We start from the raw sequence: 17,905 nt of genomic DNA, 5'->3' as shown, positions 1-17,905 counted from the left end.
TAGTTTTCTGGAGAAAGTCGATGCTTGTTTACTTCAGTTTAGTTTGGTTTAGAGATATAGCGCAGAAACAGGGTCTTCGGCCCACCGAGCCCAAGCCGACCAGAGATCTCTGTAAACCAGCACGATCCTACACACTAGGGACAATTTACAATTTTTATTGAAGGCAATTAACCTCCAAACATGTACGTCTTTTATGTGTGAGAGGAAACCGGAGCACCCGGAGAAAACCCTCTCCGTTATGAGGAGAACGTACAAACTCCGTACAGATAGTCAAGATTGAACCCGAGTCTCTGGCACTATAAGGCAGCAACTCTACCGCTGCCCCTTGATATAACCATCTAAAATCACCAAAATAAATTGACAAAAGCTATTTAAACTGAAAATAATCTAACTAACTAAACTGACTATTCAAGTTTGAATTCAATTCAATCCACAATAAACATTTCAAAACACCGCTGGAAACTAGTACAATTTCGGCTAATCAGAGGTGTGAAGGAAAGCGGAGGACATTCATTGGCCACAACCCCCCGCCCTGGCCCTGGATTCGACCCCCATCCCTATACTACACGGAGCCAGAGACCGACCGGGAGGGTGCCACATCCAAACTGGAGCCAGCCTGGAGAATCCAGGGATGGAAAACCCATCCATCTCTCTGTCAGAACAAGACCTAACCTCCGATGTGTGCAGAGTTCAAATGAACAGTGGAAGGACATTCAATAGTGACTTTCAAATATCTTACACATAAAATGGAAAGTTGTAGATGCATGTCATAGTCATGGAGTTGTACAACATGGAGACAGGGTCCTCGGCCCAACATGTCCACGCAGACCAAGATGCCCCATCTATATCAGTTCCACGTGTCCAGGTTTGGCCCAGATCCCTCTAAACCTTTCCCATCCATACATCTGTCCAAATGTTTTTTTTAATGTTGATATTAAATGTACCTCAATTACTTCTTCTGGCACCTCGTTCCATACATCGTGTGATAAACCTGCCCCTCGGGTTCCTATTAAATCGTGCCCCTCTCACCTTAATCGTAAGCCTTCTAATTTGTGATTCCCCTACCGTGGGTGTAAAACAAATCTCAGTGCCATCCCCTTACGATGTTATACAACACTGTAAAATCACCTCGAAAAGATGGATGTGTAAGGGGAGTGCGGTGCAAAGGTTAGTCAGTGAGCTAGTTCAGGCATGTGATAGACTGAAAGGACTCCAACCCGCAATGGTTGAGATCACTCCATGGCTATCATAAGGCTGGCAAGCTCGGCTCTTTACCTCCAAATCCTCCAAGATCATCTTCCGATCCAGGGTCCGCCACGTGGATCAGGATGAGACGTGCTCACGCTTCTTCTTCCATAAGGTTCACAGGGGGAGCTCTGTGATGAACAGCCTTAGGGAGGAGGACGGCTCAGTAACATCCTTGCAGACGGATATGCTGAGGATCTGCACATCCTTTTATACAGATTTATATGACAGAAAGGCCAGAGACAGCACTGCCTCCCAGAACTTCCTGTCCTCTATCATGGAGGTCTTGGAGGACGACAAGCGGGAGAGTCTGGACCAATCACTGGCCCTAGAGGAGCTGACTGGCTCCATCCATTCCTTTGACTTGAGTAAAACTCTCCGAAGCGATGGCTTACCGACCGAGTTGTATTCGGCTCTGTGGGACTGGGTGGGCCCAGACCTGCTGGAAGTATACAATGACATGCTTCTAGCTGGCAGCATGTCAGACTCCATGAGGAAGGGCAGCATTACCCTAATCTACAAGCAGAAGGAGGAGATGAATGATATAAGGAATTGGAGACCCATCACATTGTTGAATGTCGACTACAAGATCCCTCACCAACCGGGTCAAGTCTGCTCTGGGACGGGTGATCCACCCAGACCAAACCTGTGCTGTACCTGGCAGAAAAGGGTTGCCAGGATCCCTGTCACGATTTATTCCGAACAGCTCTGTCACAGAGGACTCTGTGATTTACGACTGTTCCCAGGGACTCATTCAGAGACTGACATCGAGTGCTGCTGGAAGGTCATCAACTCGGTGAAAAACGCTCTTTGGTCTGCCTGAGCTTTGTTGACCTCCGAGATATCTGTTGGGGAATGTTGCCGACTGGCCCGCTCCAAGCTGCAGGAGTACGTGCTGAGGGACGCACTGAAGCTTGGTGCAGCCAACGCCAAGGCTCGGTGGGGGAGGACCACAGTCTAGGGCCCTTCCGCTGCTGGACATGGTGGAGACGCCCCTCAAAATAAGGGAAGGGATTCCACGTCAGTGGGCCACAAGAGTGGCAAGGGTGGGGGATAAATTAGTGGAATTTGTATAAACAGTATTGAATGTATGTATAGCCTCCTAGAATGTTGCAGGGAGTCCTGTAAGGATCATGTATTGGATATATTTATTTCTCGAATAAAGTACATTTTGAAAAAAAAAAATTAAATCATAAGCTCGCTTAACAACAAAATAAGCTCCACAGATGACAGTTTGTGGCTTAAGCCTACATTGGAACTTTATTTATTAATTTGTGTAAATCTGAAACCAGTGCAGTTTATATTGTCGGTCGGACATTGATTCAGAACAGTTATTGCAGCAACAAAACAAGAATTTGCTATTGCTCACATCTGCAGTGAGGGTCGGCTCAACAGAAGCTGAGCATTAAGTTGGATATTACTGTTTGTGAAGAAGCGAGGAAACTGAGAATTCAATCCTGAACTTGACATAATACAATTTCTGGCTCAGCAGGTAAGATTGGTTGGTGGCGTCGACAAGTTTCACTCCGTTCATTCACATCGATGGGCCACACAGCCACACTCCTGCATGTCAATAACTCTGTGCTGCAGCACAGTCCCATTTGAACATCTCAGAGGCACGAAGACGGGAGCAGATGCTGTTGCTGCACAGCAGGTACATTCCTTTTCAAACTCCTTCATCTGCAAGGAGTAGGCATGGCTACTCAGACAGTGGCCCTGAAACACAAAAGTAGTTCAGCTCAGTTTAGTTTATTGTCACGTGTACCTCGGTACAGTGAAAAACGTTTGTTGCATGCCAACCAGTCAGCAGAAAGACAATGCATGATTACAATCAATTCAGTTGGCGTGTATAGAAACATTACAAGGGAATAACGTTTAGTGCAAGTAAAAGTCCAGTCGAGGATAGTCTGAGGGACATCAAAGAGGTAGATAGTAGTTCAGCACTGCTCTCTGGTTGTGATAGGATGACTCAGTTGCCTGATCACAGCTGGGAAAAACTGTTCCATGAATTTGGTGGTGTGTGTTTTCACACTTCTATATGATTTGCCTGATAGAAGAAGATAAGATTATGAGAGGCATAGATAGAGTAGACAGTCAGAACCTCTGTCCCAGGTTGAAAATGCCCAACACCAGAGGGTGTAGCATGAAGGAGAAAGGGGCAACGTTTAAAGATGTCCATTGCAGGTTTTTGTACACAGAGAGTGGTGGGTGCTTTAAATCTGCTGCTAGGGGTGGTGGTGGAGGCAGATACGCTAGTGGCATTTAAGAGGCTTTTAGATAGGTACATGGAGGTGCTGGGAATGGAGGTATGTGGATCAAGTGTAGACAGAGAAGATTAGTTTAACTTGTCATCATGTTCAGCACAGATGTTGTGGGTCGAAGGGCCTGTTCCTTTCCTGTTCTATATTCTATCACCAACTGAACAACTGCAATGTTTAGGGATTTGATATTGTTGGGACAGAATCCCATTTTGTCATTTTGTAATCACATTGAACTCTCCACAATGTTTCTGGTGAATTGATATTTAAGATTATTGAGTTGTATTTGATGGTGCAAGGGATGAGAGGCACAGGAGTGTTCCCAGCTGAGCTGACGGCAGAAGTAAGAAATCAGAAGCAGGAGGAGACTGTGAGGAAAATTAAACTTGTTCGCCATTCAACAGAATTGTTGCCAACCCTGGGTATCAAGCCACAGCCAATCCCCACAACCCCTGTTTCCCCAAGAGTCTAAAAACTGAGTGAAGTGTGAACATACAGAATATCCACAGGTAAGGAACAGGTTCCATTTACAGTATTACAAGTCAACTTTGCCCATTAGACAGAAGGTACACAAAGATCACTCCACATGGTAATGGAACCACCACAGTATCAAAGCGCAGAGCACTGATAACATAGAACATAGACAGATGAGAACAAACAATTACTGAAAGTGGAGAGGGAGGAAATTAGTCGCACCAAGTGCTACATCAGTCCGAGGAAAGGTCTCGACCCGAAACGTCACCTATCAATGTTCTACAGATATACTGCCTGACCCGCTAAATTATTCAAGCACTTTGCCAGGTATTAACCAGCATCTGCAGTTCCTTGTTTCTGCATTCTGGATTCATGGGTAATATCCACTGGGAGAGGTTGTGTAAACTGGGATAATTTGCTCTGGAATATCAAACATCAATACAATACAATACAATTTTATTTGTCATTTGAACCTCATTGAGGTTCAAATGAAATGTTGTTTCTGCAGTCATACACACAAGAAAAAGACCCAAGACACAACACAATTTACACAGACATCCATCACAGCGCATCTCCTCCTCGCTGTGATGGAAGGCAAAAACTTATCTCTCCCCTGCACTCCCCATTCTTCTCCCGATGTCAGAGTCAAAGCCCCCGGCGGGCGATGGTAATTGTCCCGCGGCCATTAACGCCGCGCCGGGTGATGCAAGGCCACGCTCCGGGTCTTGGTGTTGGAGCCCCCGGCGGGCGCTAGCAAAGTCCCGCAGCCATTCCAAGCCGCGCGGGGCGGTGATGTAAGGCCCCGCTCCAGGTACTCTTCAACCCCGCAACTCGGGCGGGAGAAGTCGCCGTTGCGGAAGCCCCGAAAAGCGGTCTCCCAGCAGGGACCCGCGGGCTCCTGGTATTACTGTCCACCAGACCTGCGGTTGGAGCCTCCGAATCTCCGGGTGTCCGGTCGCAGCAGTGCGCCACCACCGCTCCTCCCGCTCCGAACTCGGCCAGCTCTACGATGGTGAGTAGGTCAGCAGCTCCGCGACTGGAGCCCCAGGTCGTTCCTGCTGGAGGTCGCTCCACGTTGCTCAGCCCCAACGACAACGGAGACCCGACAAGGAAAAGGTCGGGTTCTCCGTGCAGGGGAAAGATCAAATCGCTTCAAACAATGCGATTACTCCAGCACTTTGTGTTTTCTTCCATAGTTTTAGACACAGTGTGGAAACAGGCCCTTCGGCCCATTGAGTTCACACTGACCAATGATCAGCCATTCACACTAGTTCTACGCTATTCCTGTTTCACATCCTTCACACTAAGGGCAAATTACAGAAACCAATTAACCTGTAATTGTGCAGGTCTTTGGAATCCAATAGTGCTGGGGCTTCTAGTAAATACGTGTGTGAGCTTGCAGGTGTTCCGTATGTATGAGTGTGGTAAGATGTTTAAATAGTTTTATGAAATATTGAACAGATCCAGTTTTGCCATTGCATTTCCCATGTGTGGTGCCCCTCGCTGGCAAGGTGTGGTATTGCAGACAGTGACAAGACACCAATACAATAATGTGGCAATATATGGGTTTGAATGATCAGGCAGCAAATTGCGTAGCAGACACAAGTCGTGCTAATAATTACACACTTGGGAGTTTTTATTTAAAGTACCGACATACCCCAAGGTGAAGCAGTGATTTGAAGCAACTTTGAGGCACTTTAATGTATGTGGGTCGTATTGCATTGATGCTTGGAGAATAGTGTTGAAATTGTTCTGAGACTGAAATCACCAAAATGTTTTTAGCCACAGAAGTTTTACTTTAAACAATTCGTGAAAAATTAAGAACGCTCATGGTATCCAAAAGAAATGTATAACATGCTAATAGAGAGCAAAAGTGGTTTACATATGTGTGTGTACCGGGATACAAGGAAAAGCTTTGTATTGTACTATCCTAACTGATTTGATAATACATAAATACAATCAAGTCAAACTCAAGAACAACAGGTAGAGCAAAGGGGAAGATACAGAATATAGCTCTCAGCATTGTAGCACACCAGTTCCAGAGACAAAGTCCAATGTCTGTAATGGGTTAGAGGTGAATGGGACAGTACCCTAGCTTATACAGTGGCTTGCAAAAGTTTTCATACCCCTTGAACTTTTCCACATTTTGTCACGTTACAACCACAAACGTAAATGTATTTTATTGGGATTTTATGTGATAGACCAACACAAAGTGGTGCATAATTGTGAAGTGGAAGGAAAATGATAAATGGTTTTCAAATTTTTTTACAAATAAAAAACTGAAAAGTGTGGCGTGCAAAAGTATTCAGCCCCCGAGTCAATACTTTGTAGAACCACCTTTCGCTGCAATTACAGCTGCAAGTCTTTTGGGGTATGTCTCTACCAGCTTTGCACATCTAGAGACTGAAATTTTTGCCCATTCTTCTTTGCAAAATAGCTCAAGCTCAGTCAGATTGGATGGAGAGCATCTGTGAACAGCAATTTTCAAGTCTTGCCAGAGATTCTCAATTGGATTTAGGTCTGGACTTTGACTGGGCCATTCTAACACATGAATATGCTTTGATCTAAACCATTCCATTGTAGCTCTGGCTGTATGTTTAGGGTCGTTGTCCTGCTGGAAGGTGAACCTCCGCCCCAGTCTCAAGTCTTTTGCAGACTCTAACAGGTTTTCTTCCAAGATTGCCCTGCATTTGGCTCCATCCATCTTCCCATCAACTCTGACCAGCTTCCCTGTCCCTGCTGAAGAAAAGCATCCCCACAGCATGATGCTGCCACCACCACGTTTCACAGTGGGGATGGTGTGTTCAGGGTGATGTGCAGTGTTAGTTTTCCACCACACATAGCGTTTTGCATTTAGGCCAAAAACTTCAATTTTGGTCTCATCTGACCAGAGCCTCCACATGTTTGCTGTGTCCCCCACATGGCTTGTGGCAAACTGCAAACGGGACTTCTTATGGCTTTTTTTCAACAATGGCTTTCTTCTTGCCACTCTTCCATAAAGGCCCGATTTATGGAGTGCACGACTAATAGTTGTCCTGTGGACAGATTCTCCCACCTGAGCTGTGGATCTCTGCAGCTCCTCCAGAGTTACCATGGGCCTCTTGGCTGCTTATCTGATCAATGCTCTCCTTGCCCGGCCTGTCAGTTTAGGTGGACGGCCATGTCTTTTTTTTATTTATTTTTTTTTTTTTAATTTAAATAAATGTATTCAATTATTAAAAAATAATATACACTACAATAAAACAAGCCAGAACCCACCACCATAATACAATACAAACATGTAATAAACTACTACACAACTATGATACAATCCTTATTGAGGATACATTCAACACCTTGCGGAGCCCAGCGGTCCCGGAACTCCCTCAGGGTGCCCGCAGACAAGGCGGATTCCCTTTCTAATCCCACCCGGGCACGGACGTAACCCCGGAAAAGGGGCAGGCAGCTGGCTCGGGTAGAGCCCTCCACCGTCTGGCGCCGTGACTCGCGGATGGCCAGCTTGGCCGCCATGTCTTGGTAGGTTTGCAGTTGTGCCATTTTCGGATGATGGATTGAACAGTGCTCCGTGAGATGTTCAAAGCTTGGGATATTTTTTTATAACCTAACCCTGCTTTAAACTTCTCCACAACTTTATCCCTGACCTGTCTGGTGTGTTCCTTGGGCTTCATGATGCTGTTTGTTCACTAATGTTCTCTAACAAACCTCTGAGGCCTTCACAGAACAGCTGTATTTATACTGAGATTAGATTACACACAAGTGGACTCTATTTACTAATTAGGTGACTTCTGAAGGCAATTGGTTGCACTGGATTTTATTTAGGGGTATCAGAGTAAAGGGGGCTGAATACTTTTGCACGCCACACTTTTCAGTTTTTTATTTGTAAAAAAATTTGAAAACCATGTATCATTTTCCTTCCACTTCACAATTATGCGCCACTTTATGTTGGTCTATCACATAAAATCCCAATAAAATACATTTACGTTTGTGGTTGTAACGTGACAAAATGTGGAAAAGTTCAAGGGGTATGAAAACTTTTGCAAGCCATTGTAGCAGGCCAACCATTGACATCACCCACCTTACCCAGGTGGATATGAATTGAACCCAAGTCTTTTTGCTGATGAATGCTATGCTATAAATCAATTGGTAATGTATTGGTCAACTCTCCAGATATAAATGGAATATGTGATCATTTCACACGGAGGTGTAGCGGTGTGGAGGGGAGAACAGCACAGCACAGGAACAGACCCTTAGGCCCACAATGTTTGTGCAGAACATGATGGCAAGTTAAACTGATCTCAACTGCCTGCTCATCATCCATATCCCTCTATTCCCTGCATGTCCATGTGCCTATCTAAAACACAACTATCGTATCTGCCTCCACCACCACCCCTGGCTATTCCTTCCTGACACCCACCATCCTTTGTGTAAAAAACTTGACCTGCACACCTTCATTAAACTTTCTCCTTCACCGTATAGCTCTGCCCCCTCTAGTGTTGAACATTTCCAGCCTGGGAGAAAGGTTCTGACTGTCTACCCTATCTATGCCTCTCATAGCTGTATACACTTCTGTGAAGGCTCTCCTCAAACTCCGACATTCCAGAGAAATCAATCCAAGTCTATCCATCCTCCCCTTGTAGCTGAAATCCTCTAATCTAGGCAGCATTCTGGTAAATCTCCTGTCACCCTCTCCAAAGCCTCCAATCCTTCCTGTAATGGGGTGACCAGTACTGTATGTGAAGGCATAGTGTAATGGCACATGATTGGTGTCCCTTGCTATCTCTTCCCTCTAACAGGTACTCATCAGCGACCCACAAAGACTCTTTGGACATGGCATTCGCAAGCAGAGCAATCCTCAATCAGAGATGCTGCCTCTCCCGCTGAGTTACTCCAGCATTTTGTAACTATCCTCGGTGTAAACCAGCATCTGCAGTTCCTTCCTACACAACCCTCCATCACAACGGCTGTGTGCAAACCTAATAGAACTGAGGACTAAATTACTGTGTATGAATATTGCATTAAATCTAGGCGTGGACTTAATACCCTTGCAGTCTCTTCCAATTAAGCCATCCTGGGCAGAGAATGAGCAGACTATTCTGGTGCTTGAATTTAATTACTGAAGGAGGTTTGGCTATTCGAATAAAACTCAATTATAGCTAAATTGTTCTGTGCTTTCATGTTGATGAGAAACTGGTTGTGTTTCAGAGGTTTAATAAACCCCATGCACGTTATCAAATGTTTGATGGGGAATCGAAAAAGACAGTCCCATTACCGGGACCTGCTAACAGATGGGGTAATAGAACATCATTAGCAACAGGAATTCCACAAACACAAAGAATGAGCCTTGGAGAATTCACCTCCGCCGGTGAAAATCCTCTTTACTATGACTATCTAATGTTCAGTCTGAAGAAGGGTCCCGACCCAAAACGCCACCCACCCACGTTCTCCTGAGGTGCCCCCTGATTCACTGAGTTACTCCAGCACTTTGTGTCTTTTTTGTAAACCAGCATCTGCAGTTCCTTGAGACGACACCTAATGATCTGAGGTGGTTTCCAACTTTCCTCAGGGAAATCCAGAGTTCTATTAATGTTCACTTTGCTTTGATTGATTGAAAGACACAGCATGGAAAGAGGCCCTTCGGACCAGCGAGTCCGTGCCGACCATCGATCATCCATAGACTAGTTCTATCTTACAAGCAAGGAATAATTTACAGAAGTCAATTAACCCATGAACCTGCACGTCTTTGTAATGAGGGAGGAAACCGGAGCGCCCGGAGAAATCCCACGCGGACACAGTGAGAACAAGCAAAGTCCGTACAGACAGCAACCATGGTCAGGATCGAACCCAGATCTCTGATGCTGTAGGGCAGCAGCTGTACGTGCCGCCCACAACATGCCTGGTTGTGGTGGAAGGAACGAGGGATTCGATACTTCTAGGAAGGGGAGGGAAGTTGGGAGGGTGAAACCTTTAAGATAGTTACGATTCGTTTTACTGGCTGCGTACCCAGCCCTACATCTGGCATTCCAGTTTCAGTTCCAGTTCCGTTTCCACTGCAGAGCCAACAGGGGAAATGCTCAACAATGAATAAAAACATTGGTAAATCACGTGGTAAGCAGTACCTCACAATAATGGATATCAGTCTCCCCTTCAGTTGTACAGTCATCCTGGGTAATCTTTTTAATCACACGAGTTAATTTCTTGCACTGTTCTGACTTGTATTTGCCTGAACACAAAAATATGAAGTATCTTAAAATCAATCCTGTCAGATAATCAGTGAATACAGTCATTTTTATTCTTATTTTAGCATGTAATATTCATCAGGACATAGGAAGTCAGATTTTGCACATGACATAGTATCATCGAAAGGTGTAGACTTGTGCCTTGCTATGGATGGGATCGCTGACACATTTGGAGAGTCAGACCCATTCTCATCATCATATCTCAGTATTCTTTGGGAATGGGAATGGAAAACTGGAGGGTTATTACACCGCGTACAGAGTGAAACACTACTCAAGAAAGGCAACAAAAAATGATCCCAGTGTTTCAAAGGCAACGTCTAACCAATGCGTAAAGTCCATTCACTTTCTCCATGACTGTCTGGGCAAGACCAGGAAATGAACACACACCAACTCTTGCCTGACAGGAGTTCCAAACAGGCCTAATAGAGTCATACATCAAGTAAATCGACCCTTCAGCCCAGCTCATCCGTGCCAACCAAGTTACCCATCTAAGCTACTCACAAGTGGCTGTGTTTGGCCCATATCCGTCCGAACCTTTGCTAGCCACGTACCTGACCGAATGTCTTTTAAATGCTATTATCCTACCTGCTTCAACTACCTCCTCTGGCAGTTCGTTCCATATACCCACCACCCCACGAGTAAAAAAGTTGCCTCTCAGGTTCCTATTAAATTAGCCTGGGTAAAATACATTGTGCATTCATCCTATCTATTCCCCTCAGATTTTATGCACTTCTATAAGATCACCCACCAATCCTTCTGCTAATAATACATTCCTAGCCTGCCCAACCTCTCCCTAGAGCTCAAGCCCTGGCAACATCCTCATGAATATTCTTTATACTCTTTCCAGTTTAATGGCATATAATTGGGAAAGATGAATGAAGCCCTGGAACACCCTCAAACATGGGATTTTGGGAGTATTTGCCTTTCACTTTGCTGAGATTAACAGTAGCATCTTGAAATTCCACCAGAGTAGCTCCACCTGCAGGCTCCTTCTCCCCTAGGCCAGTAGATTGTTTCAGTATTAAAGCAGTCTGTGCACTGGCATTCTCAACCGCGGCACCATGGCTAATCCAACTCTAACCTTTGCTATCGGTTGTCCTTTCGTAATCCTCATCTAAAATCATTTAAAGAATATTAATTGATCCCAATTCAACAACGGTTTGAAGACTAAATTTTCACATCTGAACCTCAAATGTTAAATCACCTTTCTTTTGTCTTTTAATTGACCTTGTTACCCAAATGTTTTGGCTTTTTCAAGCATTTTGTCTTGTTTCCAAATTGCCAAGTAGCAAAAATGATCGGGAAGTAGTTATTTTAACATAATTCTCTGTAATCTTGAGGACCTTCAATAGGAAAGGTTTAGAGGATAGGAAATGTTTAAAGGGATATGGGCTAAACATGGGCAGGTGGGACTGGTTTTAGTTTGGAGATACAGCTTTGAAACATGCCTTTCGGCCCAACAAGTATGCGCTGACCAATGATCACCAGTTTACAAGTTCTATCCTACACGCTAGGGGCAATAAACCTGCATGTCTTTGGAATGGGGGAGAAAACCGGAGCACTCAGAGAAAACCCATGGAGAAGGTACAAACTCCGTACAAGCAGCAACCGTAGTCAGGATTAAACCCAGGTCTTTGGCGCTGCGAGGCTGCAACTCTACTGCTGCACCACTGCACCGCCCCTCGTGTGGATGGGGCATCTTGGTCAGCATGGACGAATTGGGCCAAAGGGCCTGTTTCCATGCTGTGTGACTCTGTGACCTCAATACAAATTTCTTTCCTCTTCCTGTAATATCCCCCATTGTAATGAAGACTCCTATCCCCCAATTCTCTGTCCTCAGAGTAAAACCTCAACTCACCATTAACCTGCAACCTAAAGGGTATTGATTGCTCAGTACATGTGGATATGCAGCTAATAGCAACAAGACATCACAACTACAGAGCCACAGCATGGATACTCACAGGTAAAGCAGCAGCTGTTTTCCACAGGTACGATCTCACCCTGCAGGCCAAGAGAAGTAAATAACACACTTTAGAGTTCTCTTTTACTATTAGCTTCATTTGAAAGCATATGATGGCAAATTAAGTTTGATGTTAGAACTCTCAAATCTATGGTTCTGACGATAAGTCACAAAGGTGAAACATAACTCTTGTTTCTCTCTCCACAGATGCTGACCAACTTGCTAAGTATTTCCTGCAGTTTTGATTACTGTTTAGAACAGAAATCTGTGGTTTAGTTTAGAGATACAGAATGGAAATAGGCCCTTCGGCCCACTGAGTCCGCGCTGACCAGCGATCACGCCGTACTTTAGTGCTATCCTACACACTATGGTAAATTTACAAATTTTTAAAGCAAAGCCAATTAACCTACAAACCTGTACGTCTTTGGAGAGTAGGAAAATTATCCATAGAATAAAGACTCCATTCATGCTAGGAAACAGCAAACCTCTCCCTGCAAATCTGTTATTTCCCTAATACATAAGGTCAACTGCCAAATTAGTCAACACTGGAGGATTGAGTCTGATGTCAGGAACCACGTCATTGTGTAGATATAAGGAACAACAGATACTGGAGACATGAGGAAAACACAAAGTGCTGGAGGAACTCAGCGGGTCAGGCAACATCTGTGGTGGGAATGGACAGACGACGATTCAGATCAAATCCATTCTACAGATGATGTCTGATGTGCTGAGTTCCTCCAGCACTTTGTGTTTCGACTCAACACTTCTTTGTGCAAATGTCAACAAACCTGTGGATTCTGCTTCCGACCAGGAGGGAGAATCCTTGGATTCTTCCAGAAACTATTGGGAGAGAGGTCTCCTGGATGAACGATCGACAGTGATCCGTGGATCTAAGCCTCTGCAGCGATTGTCGTGAGGTTTGAACAACTCGAACATTGCACGCTTCCAGTCCCACGGACGGTCCTAGACCAAAGTTAGTCATTTGAAGGCATTGAGCCCCTTGAGTCACTTACCCCTCCATTTCTGCATTCTTGCTCATCGAACGACATGCAGACTGTTATTCGCTTCTCTGACACAAAATCTCCAGTTTCACTCACTTTGCATCTGTACAAGTCACAGTTATCTTGCACCTTCTCATCCGCCTGTTGAAATAAAGTGCTCTCTTTAAATGCATAGTTGTTACAATCTCCCGTTGATACGACTAAAATGCACATTTCCTCCAATTTAAACAGTGAATGTTGACGAATGTCTGTCAAAAGTGTCTGTCAAAAACAGAAAATAACATTTTATGGGGCCGTTTAGCATAATGTCTTGTTATTGCCAGCTAAGTACTTTTTGAAGTATAGTCATTACAGGAATGAGACCTGTAACTTGCACACAACAAAATCCCACAACAAGTAATACCAGGAGTGATTAAGTGGTCTGTTTTTATTTATATTAAATGAGAACTATATATTCACCGGGCTATTCATATCCATTTTGAATCATGCTTTGGGAACATATGTGTACCAGAGAGTGCAGACTGAGCTACACTGAGTTTTACCATTTCTTCTGAAAAACTGCTCCTCCCATAATGATAACTAGAATCATAGAAAGAGTCATACAGCACAGAAACAGACACCCAGGCCCAACTGTGTAGGAAAGAACTGCAGATGCTGGTTTAAATGCTGGAGTAACTCAGCGGGACAGGCAGCATCACTGGAGAGAAGGAATGGGCGACGTTTCTTCAGAAGAAGGGTCTGGACCCGAAACATCACCCATGCCCTCTCTGCAGAGATGCTGCCTGTCCCGCTGAGTTATTCCAACATTTTGTGTCTAACTTAGCCCAACTTGCCCATGCTAACCAAAATACACTAGGCCCATGGTCCATATCCCTCTAAACCTTTCTTATCCATGTACCTGTCCAAATGTATTTTAAATGTCTTTATGGTACCTGACTCAACTACCTCCTCTAGCAGCTCGTTCCATATACCCACCACCCCTTGGGTTCCTATTAAATCTTTCCCCTCTCACCATGAGCCTATGTTTTCTGCTTCTTGATTCCCCTACTCTAGGTTAAAGATTGTGTATTCCCCTCATGATTTTATACACCTCTATAAGATCACCCCTCAGCCTCCTGCGGTCCAAGGACTAACGTCCTAGCCTGCCAAACCTCTCCCTATAGCTCAGGTCCTCGAGTCCTGGCAACATCCTCATGAGTCTTCTCTGCACTCTTTCCAGAATAATCACATCCTTCCTAGAGCTGCGTGCCCAAAACCGAACATAATATCCTAAACACTCGTCTTTTTCAGTTTAGTTTAGTTTAGAGATACAGACCCGTTTAATTTAGTTTAGTTTAGAGATACTGGCCCATTGGGATCACCAAGTCCGCATCAACCAGCGATCCCCACACATTAACACTATCCTACACACACACGAGGGACCATTTTTACATTTATACCAAGCCAGTTAACCAACAGACCTGTATGTCTTTGGAGTGTGGGAGGAAACCGAAGAGCTCGGAGAAAACCCACGCAGGTCACGGGGAGAATGTACAAACTCTGTACAGACAAGCACCCGTGGTCAGGATCGAACCCGGGTCTCTGGTGCTGTAAAGCAGCATCTCTACTGTTGTTTCACCGTGCTGCCCACTTAGTTTGAACAAATCTTCTGAAAGTGCACATCTCCTACAATGATAACCACCTAACCATTACCCGGCAGTGTCAATCTGGACTGTGCTATCTCGGACAGAGAGAGGGTTGAATCTATGAAGTATGAGGGTTGAGTCTGAAGAAGGGTTTCGGCCTGAAACGTTACCTATTTCCTTCGTTCCATAGATGCTGCTGCACCCGCTGAGTTTCTCCAGCATTTTTGTGTACCTTTGAATCTATGATTCCCTGACTCCGAACTGAAAGTGACACCTCTGATCCAAGTGTTTTCCCAAGTGTATGAGGTGTTTGCTCAACTCAGTATCTACACTATGTGTGTCAGCACCAACCTTCAACTTGAGCACTGTCCCATTCGTCAGATGGATCATGCACATTGTGGCTATGCATTTCCCACAGCAAGAACCACTTTCTTTTTTCCTGATGAATCCCTGGAACAAAGAGCAAATAACAAAAGTCTTTAAAAAATGCAGACATTTTCTTTGCAACGTTAATTACCCTTGATCACGAATATTACCAATCACCAATGGCATGTTGTGTGCCAGAGCTATAGGGAGAGGCTGGGCAGGCTAACTGTGTAGGAAGGAACTGCAGATGCTGGTTTAAACTGAAGATAGACACAAAATGCTGGAGTAAGAAGGGTCTCGACCCAAAACGTCACCCATTCCTTCTCTCCAGAGATACTGCCTGTCCCACTGAGTTACTGCAGCATTTTGTGTCTATCTTTGGCTGGGCATGCTAGGACTTTATTCCTAGAAATTCAGGAGGATTGAGGGCTGATCTTATAGAGGCGTGCAAGATCATGAGGGGAAAAGATCAACTCAATGCACAGAGACTCTTACCCAGAGGACATAGGCTTAAGGTGAGGAAGGAAATATTTAATAAAAACACGAGGGGCAACATTTTTACAGGTTGGTGGGTTTATGGAACAAGCTGCTGGAGGAGGGTAGTTGAGGCAGGTACTATCATAACTTTTTTAATATATTGGACAGGTACATGAATAGGACAGGTTTAGAGGGCTATGGGCCAAGCGCGGGAGGATGGGACTAAGGTGGATGGAGCATGTTGGTTGGCGTGGGCAAGTTGAGCCAAAGAGCCTGTTTCTACGCTGTATGGCTCTAATTAAGTAACAGACGAAATGTTTTACAAGTAACATAAAACTATGTAAAAAGCCTGAACATTGTAAAAACGTGACTTGGTCCACATTTCACGCATTCCAAAACTACGGGCATTATGCTCCACATTCCTTACTCTCCAGAGCACGCTGATGGGGCTTTAGAATCCATCCATACATAATGCATATTTGTTGGTGTTAATCAAAGGGAAACCTTTGATCAATCACTTGTAATGGAGTGAAGATTACTGGGGCTATGACAGGAGCTCATGAAACTGAATACCTAACACGTGCTCACACCAGCCTATGTAACGTGTGTGGAGAATTAACCATAAAATGCACCCTTAAACTCCTGCATACTATCAACATGTTCACTTACTGTTATAATAAACCCCTTACACTTGCACTATAGGTGAGCACGCAGGAGTTGAAGTACAATTTGGAGTAAGGTTGGTTGGAAGGACATGTTATTAATGTTGCCATGTATTCAGAGAAAAGATGTAGAGCATCGAACATAGCAGGCACAGAAATCGCTGTCAAAACTTGGGGAATGACGCAATTTCTTGGCGGCCGTGCCCGCGCACACACACGCGAGGTTTCGGCCAGCGGGCCTTATGGCCGGTAACATCGGCAACTGACCTAGTTGGTGACCGACTCCAAACCCCAGCAACAGCAGCCAATCGTCCGCCCCGAATCGTGGGGCTTCAATCGGCCCGTTCGAGGGGGGCTTCAACATCGGGAGTGTCGATCGCCTCGACGCATCAATTCGACCACGGGGCGGTGGAAGATCCCGAGGTCGATTTTAAGCCGCGCCGGGCTGGGCGATGAAAAGCCCCGCGAACGGGCCGATTCAAGCTCCGCCCTGATCTTTGCTCCACCAGGACGTCTCCCTCCTCCAATCACCGCGCTCTATCCTCAGTCCCCCCCCCCCCCCCCCTATGTCTGCCTCGGACCGACACTTCCCTCCTCCAGTCATCACGCTGAATCATCATGTCCCGCCCCCTCCCCCCCCCTCTACTGCCTGTTGACCGACATCTCTCTCTAGCCCTATCGGCGCCCTCGATCATCAGTCCCACCCTCACTGTCTCGCGGGAAGCAGAGATTTTTAACAGCTTTTTTTTCACGGAGTTTTAAAATCCGGACAACAAAAAATGGGGGGATCGTCCCCCACCACTCGTCCCCCCCCAGGATTTCCGCCCCATGCACAGTGCAGCACAGGAACAGGCCCTTCATGATGCCGAGATACACGAATCTCCTCTGCCTGCACGTGATTCACATTCCTCCATTCCCTGAATCTGCAACATCTTTATTCAGATGTACCATGAGTCTTCATCTTTGGGTGCGGGCATTAACTTTTTGTAAAAGTACCAGCTATTTATGGAACACTCCGCCTGCAGTTTCATCCCATTAACAAAGGCTCGGTGCTGGGACCACAGCTACATCAATGATTTAGTTGAAGGGATTCAGTAACATTAGCAAATTTGCAGATAACACAAAGTTGGGTGGCAGATGAACTGTGAGGAGGATGCTATGAAAATGTAGGGTGACTTGGACAGGCTGGGTGAGTGGGAAGATGCATGGCAGATGCAGTTTAATGTGTATAAATGTGAGGTTATCCACTTTGGTAGCAAAAACAGGAAGGCATTATTATCTAAATGGCGTCAAGTTGGGAAAAGGGGAAGTACAACGGGATCTGGGGGTCCTTGTTCATCAGTCAATGAAAGTAAGCATGTAGGCACAGCAGGCAGTGAAGAAAGTAAATGGCATGTTGGCCTTCATAACAAGAGAAGTTGAGTATAGGAGCAAAGAGGACCTTCTGCAGTTGTACAGGGCCCCAGTGAGACCACACCTGCAGTATGGTGTGCAGTTTTGATCCCCTAATTTGAGGAAGAACATTCTTGCTATTGAGGGAGTGCAGCGTATGTTTACAAGATTAATTCCCGGGATGGCGGGACTGTCATATGCTGAGAGAA

The 17,905-nt window shown here is 45.2% G+C and overlaps 1 protein-coding gene across 3 annotated transcripts in view; it reads right to left on the bottom strand.

The window, feature by feature from the left end:
- Window positions 1-2,478: 2,478 nt before the first annotated feature.
- The window catches only part of vwf (von Willebrand factor), an 82,645-nt gene continuing 67,218 nt past the window's right edge, over window positions 2,479-17,905 (bottom strand). For all 3 annotated transcript variants that reach the window (XM_033039593.1, XM_033039591.1, XM_033039592.1), the window contains 5 exons: window positions 15,151-15,249; window positions 13,187-13,315; window positions 12,175-12,214; window positions 10,094-10,197; window positions 2,479-2,961 (listed from right to left, as the gene is read on the bottom strand). In XM_033039593.1, the coding sequence (XP_032895484.1) occupies window positions 2,776-2,961; window positions 10,094-10,197; window positions 12,175-12,214; window positions 13,187-13,315; window positions 15,151-15,249 (558 nt within the window). In that variant the 3' untranslated portion in view covers window positions 2,479-2,775. The remainder of the gene's footprint in view (window positions 2,962-10,093; window positions 10,198-12,174; window positions 12,215-13,186; window positions 13,316-15,150; window positions 15,250-17,905) is intronic.

Source organism: Amblyraja radiata, chromosome 21, assembly GCF_010909765.2.
Source record: "Amblyraja radiata isolate CabotCenter1 chromosome 21, sAmbRad1.1.pri, whole genome shotgun sequence".
Taxonomy (NCBI): domain Eukaryota; kingdom Metazoa; phylum Chordata; class Chondrichthyes; order Rajiformes; family Rajidae; genus Amblyraja; species Amblyraja radiata.
The sequence above is the reverse complement of the archived record's forward strand: the minus strand, read 5'-3'. Positions and strand labels throughout refer to the sequence as shown.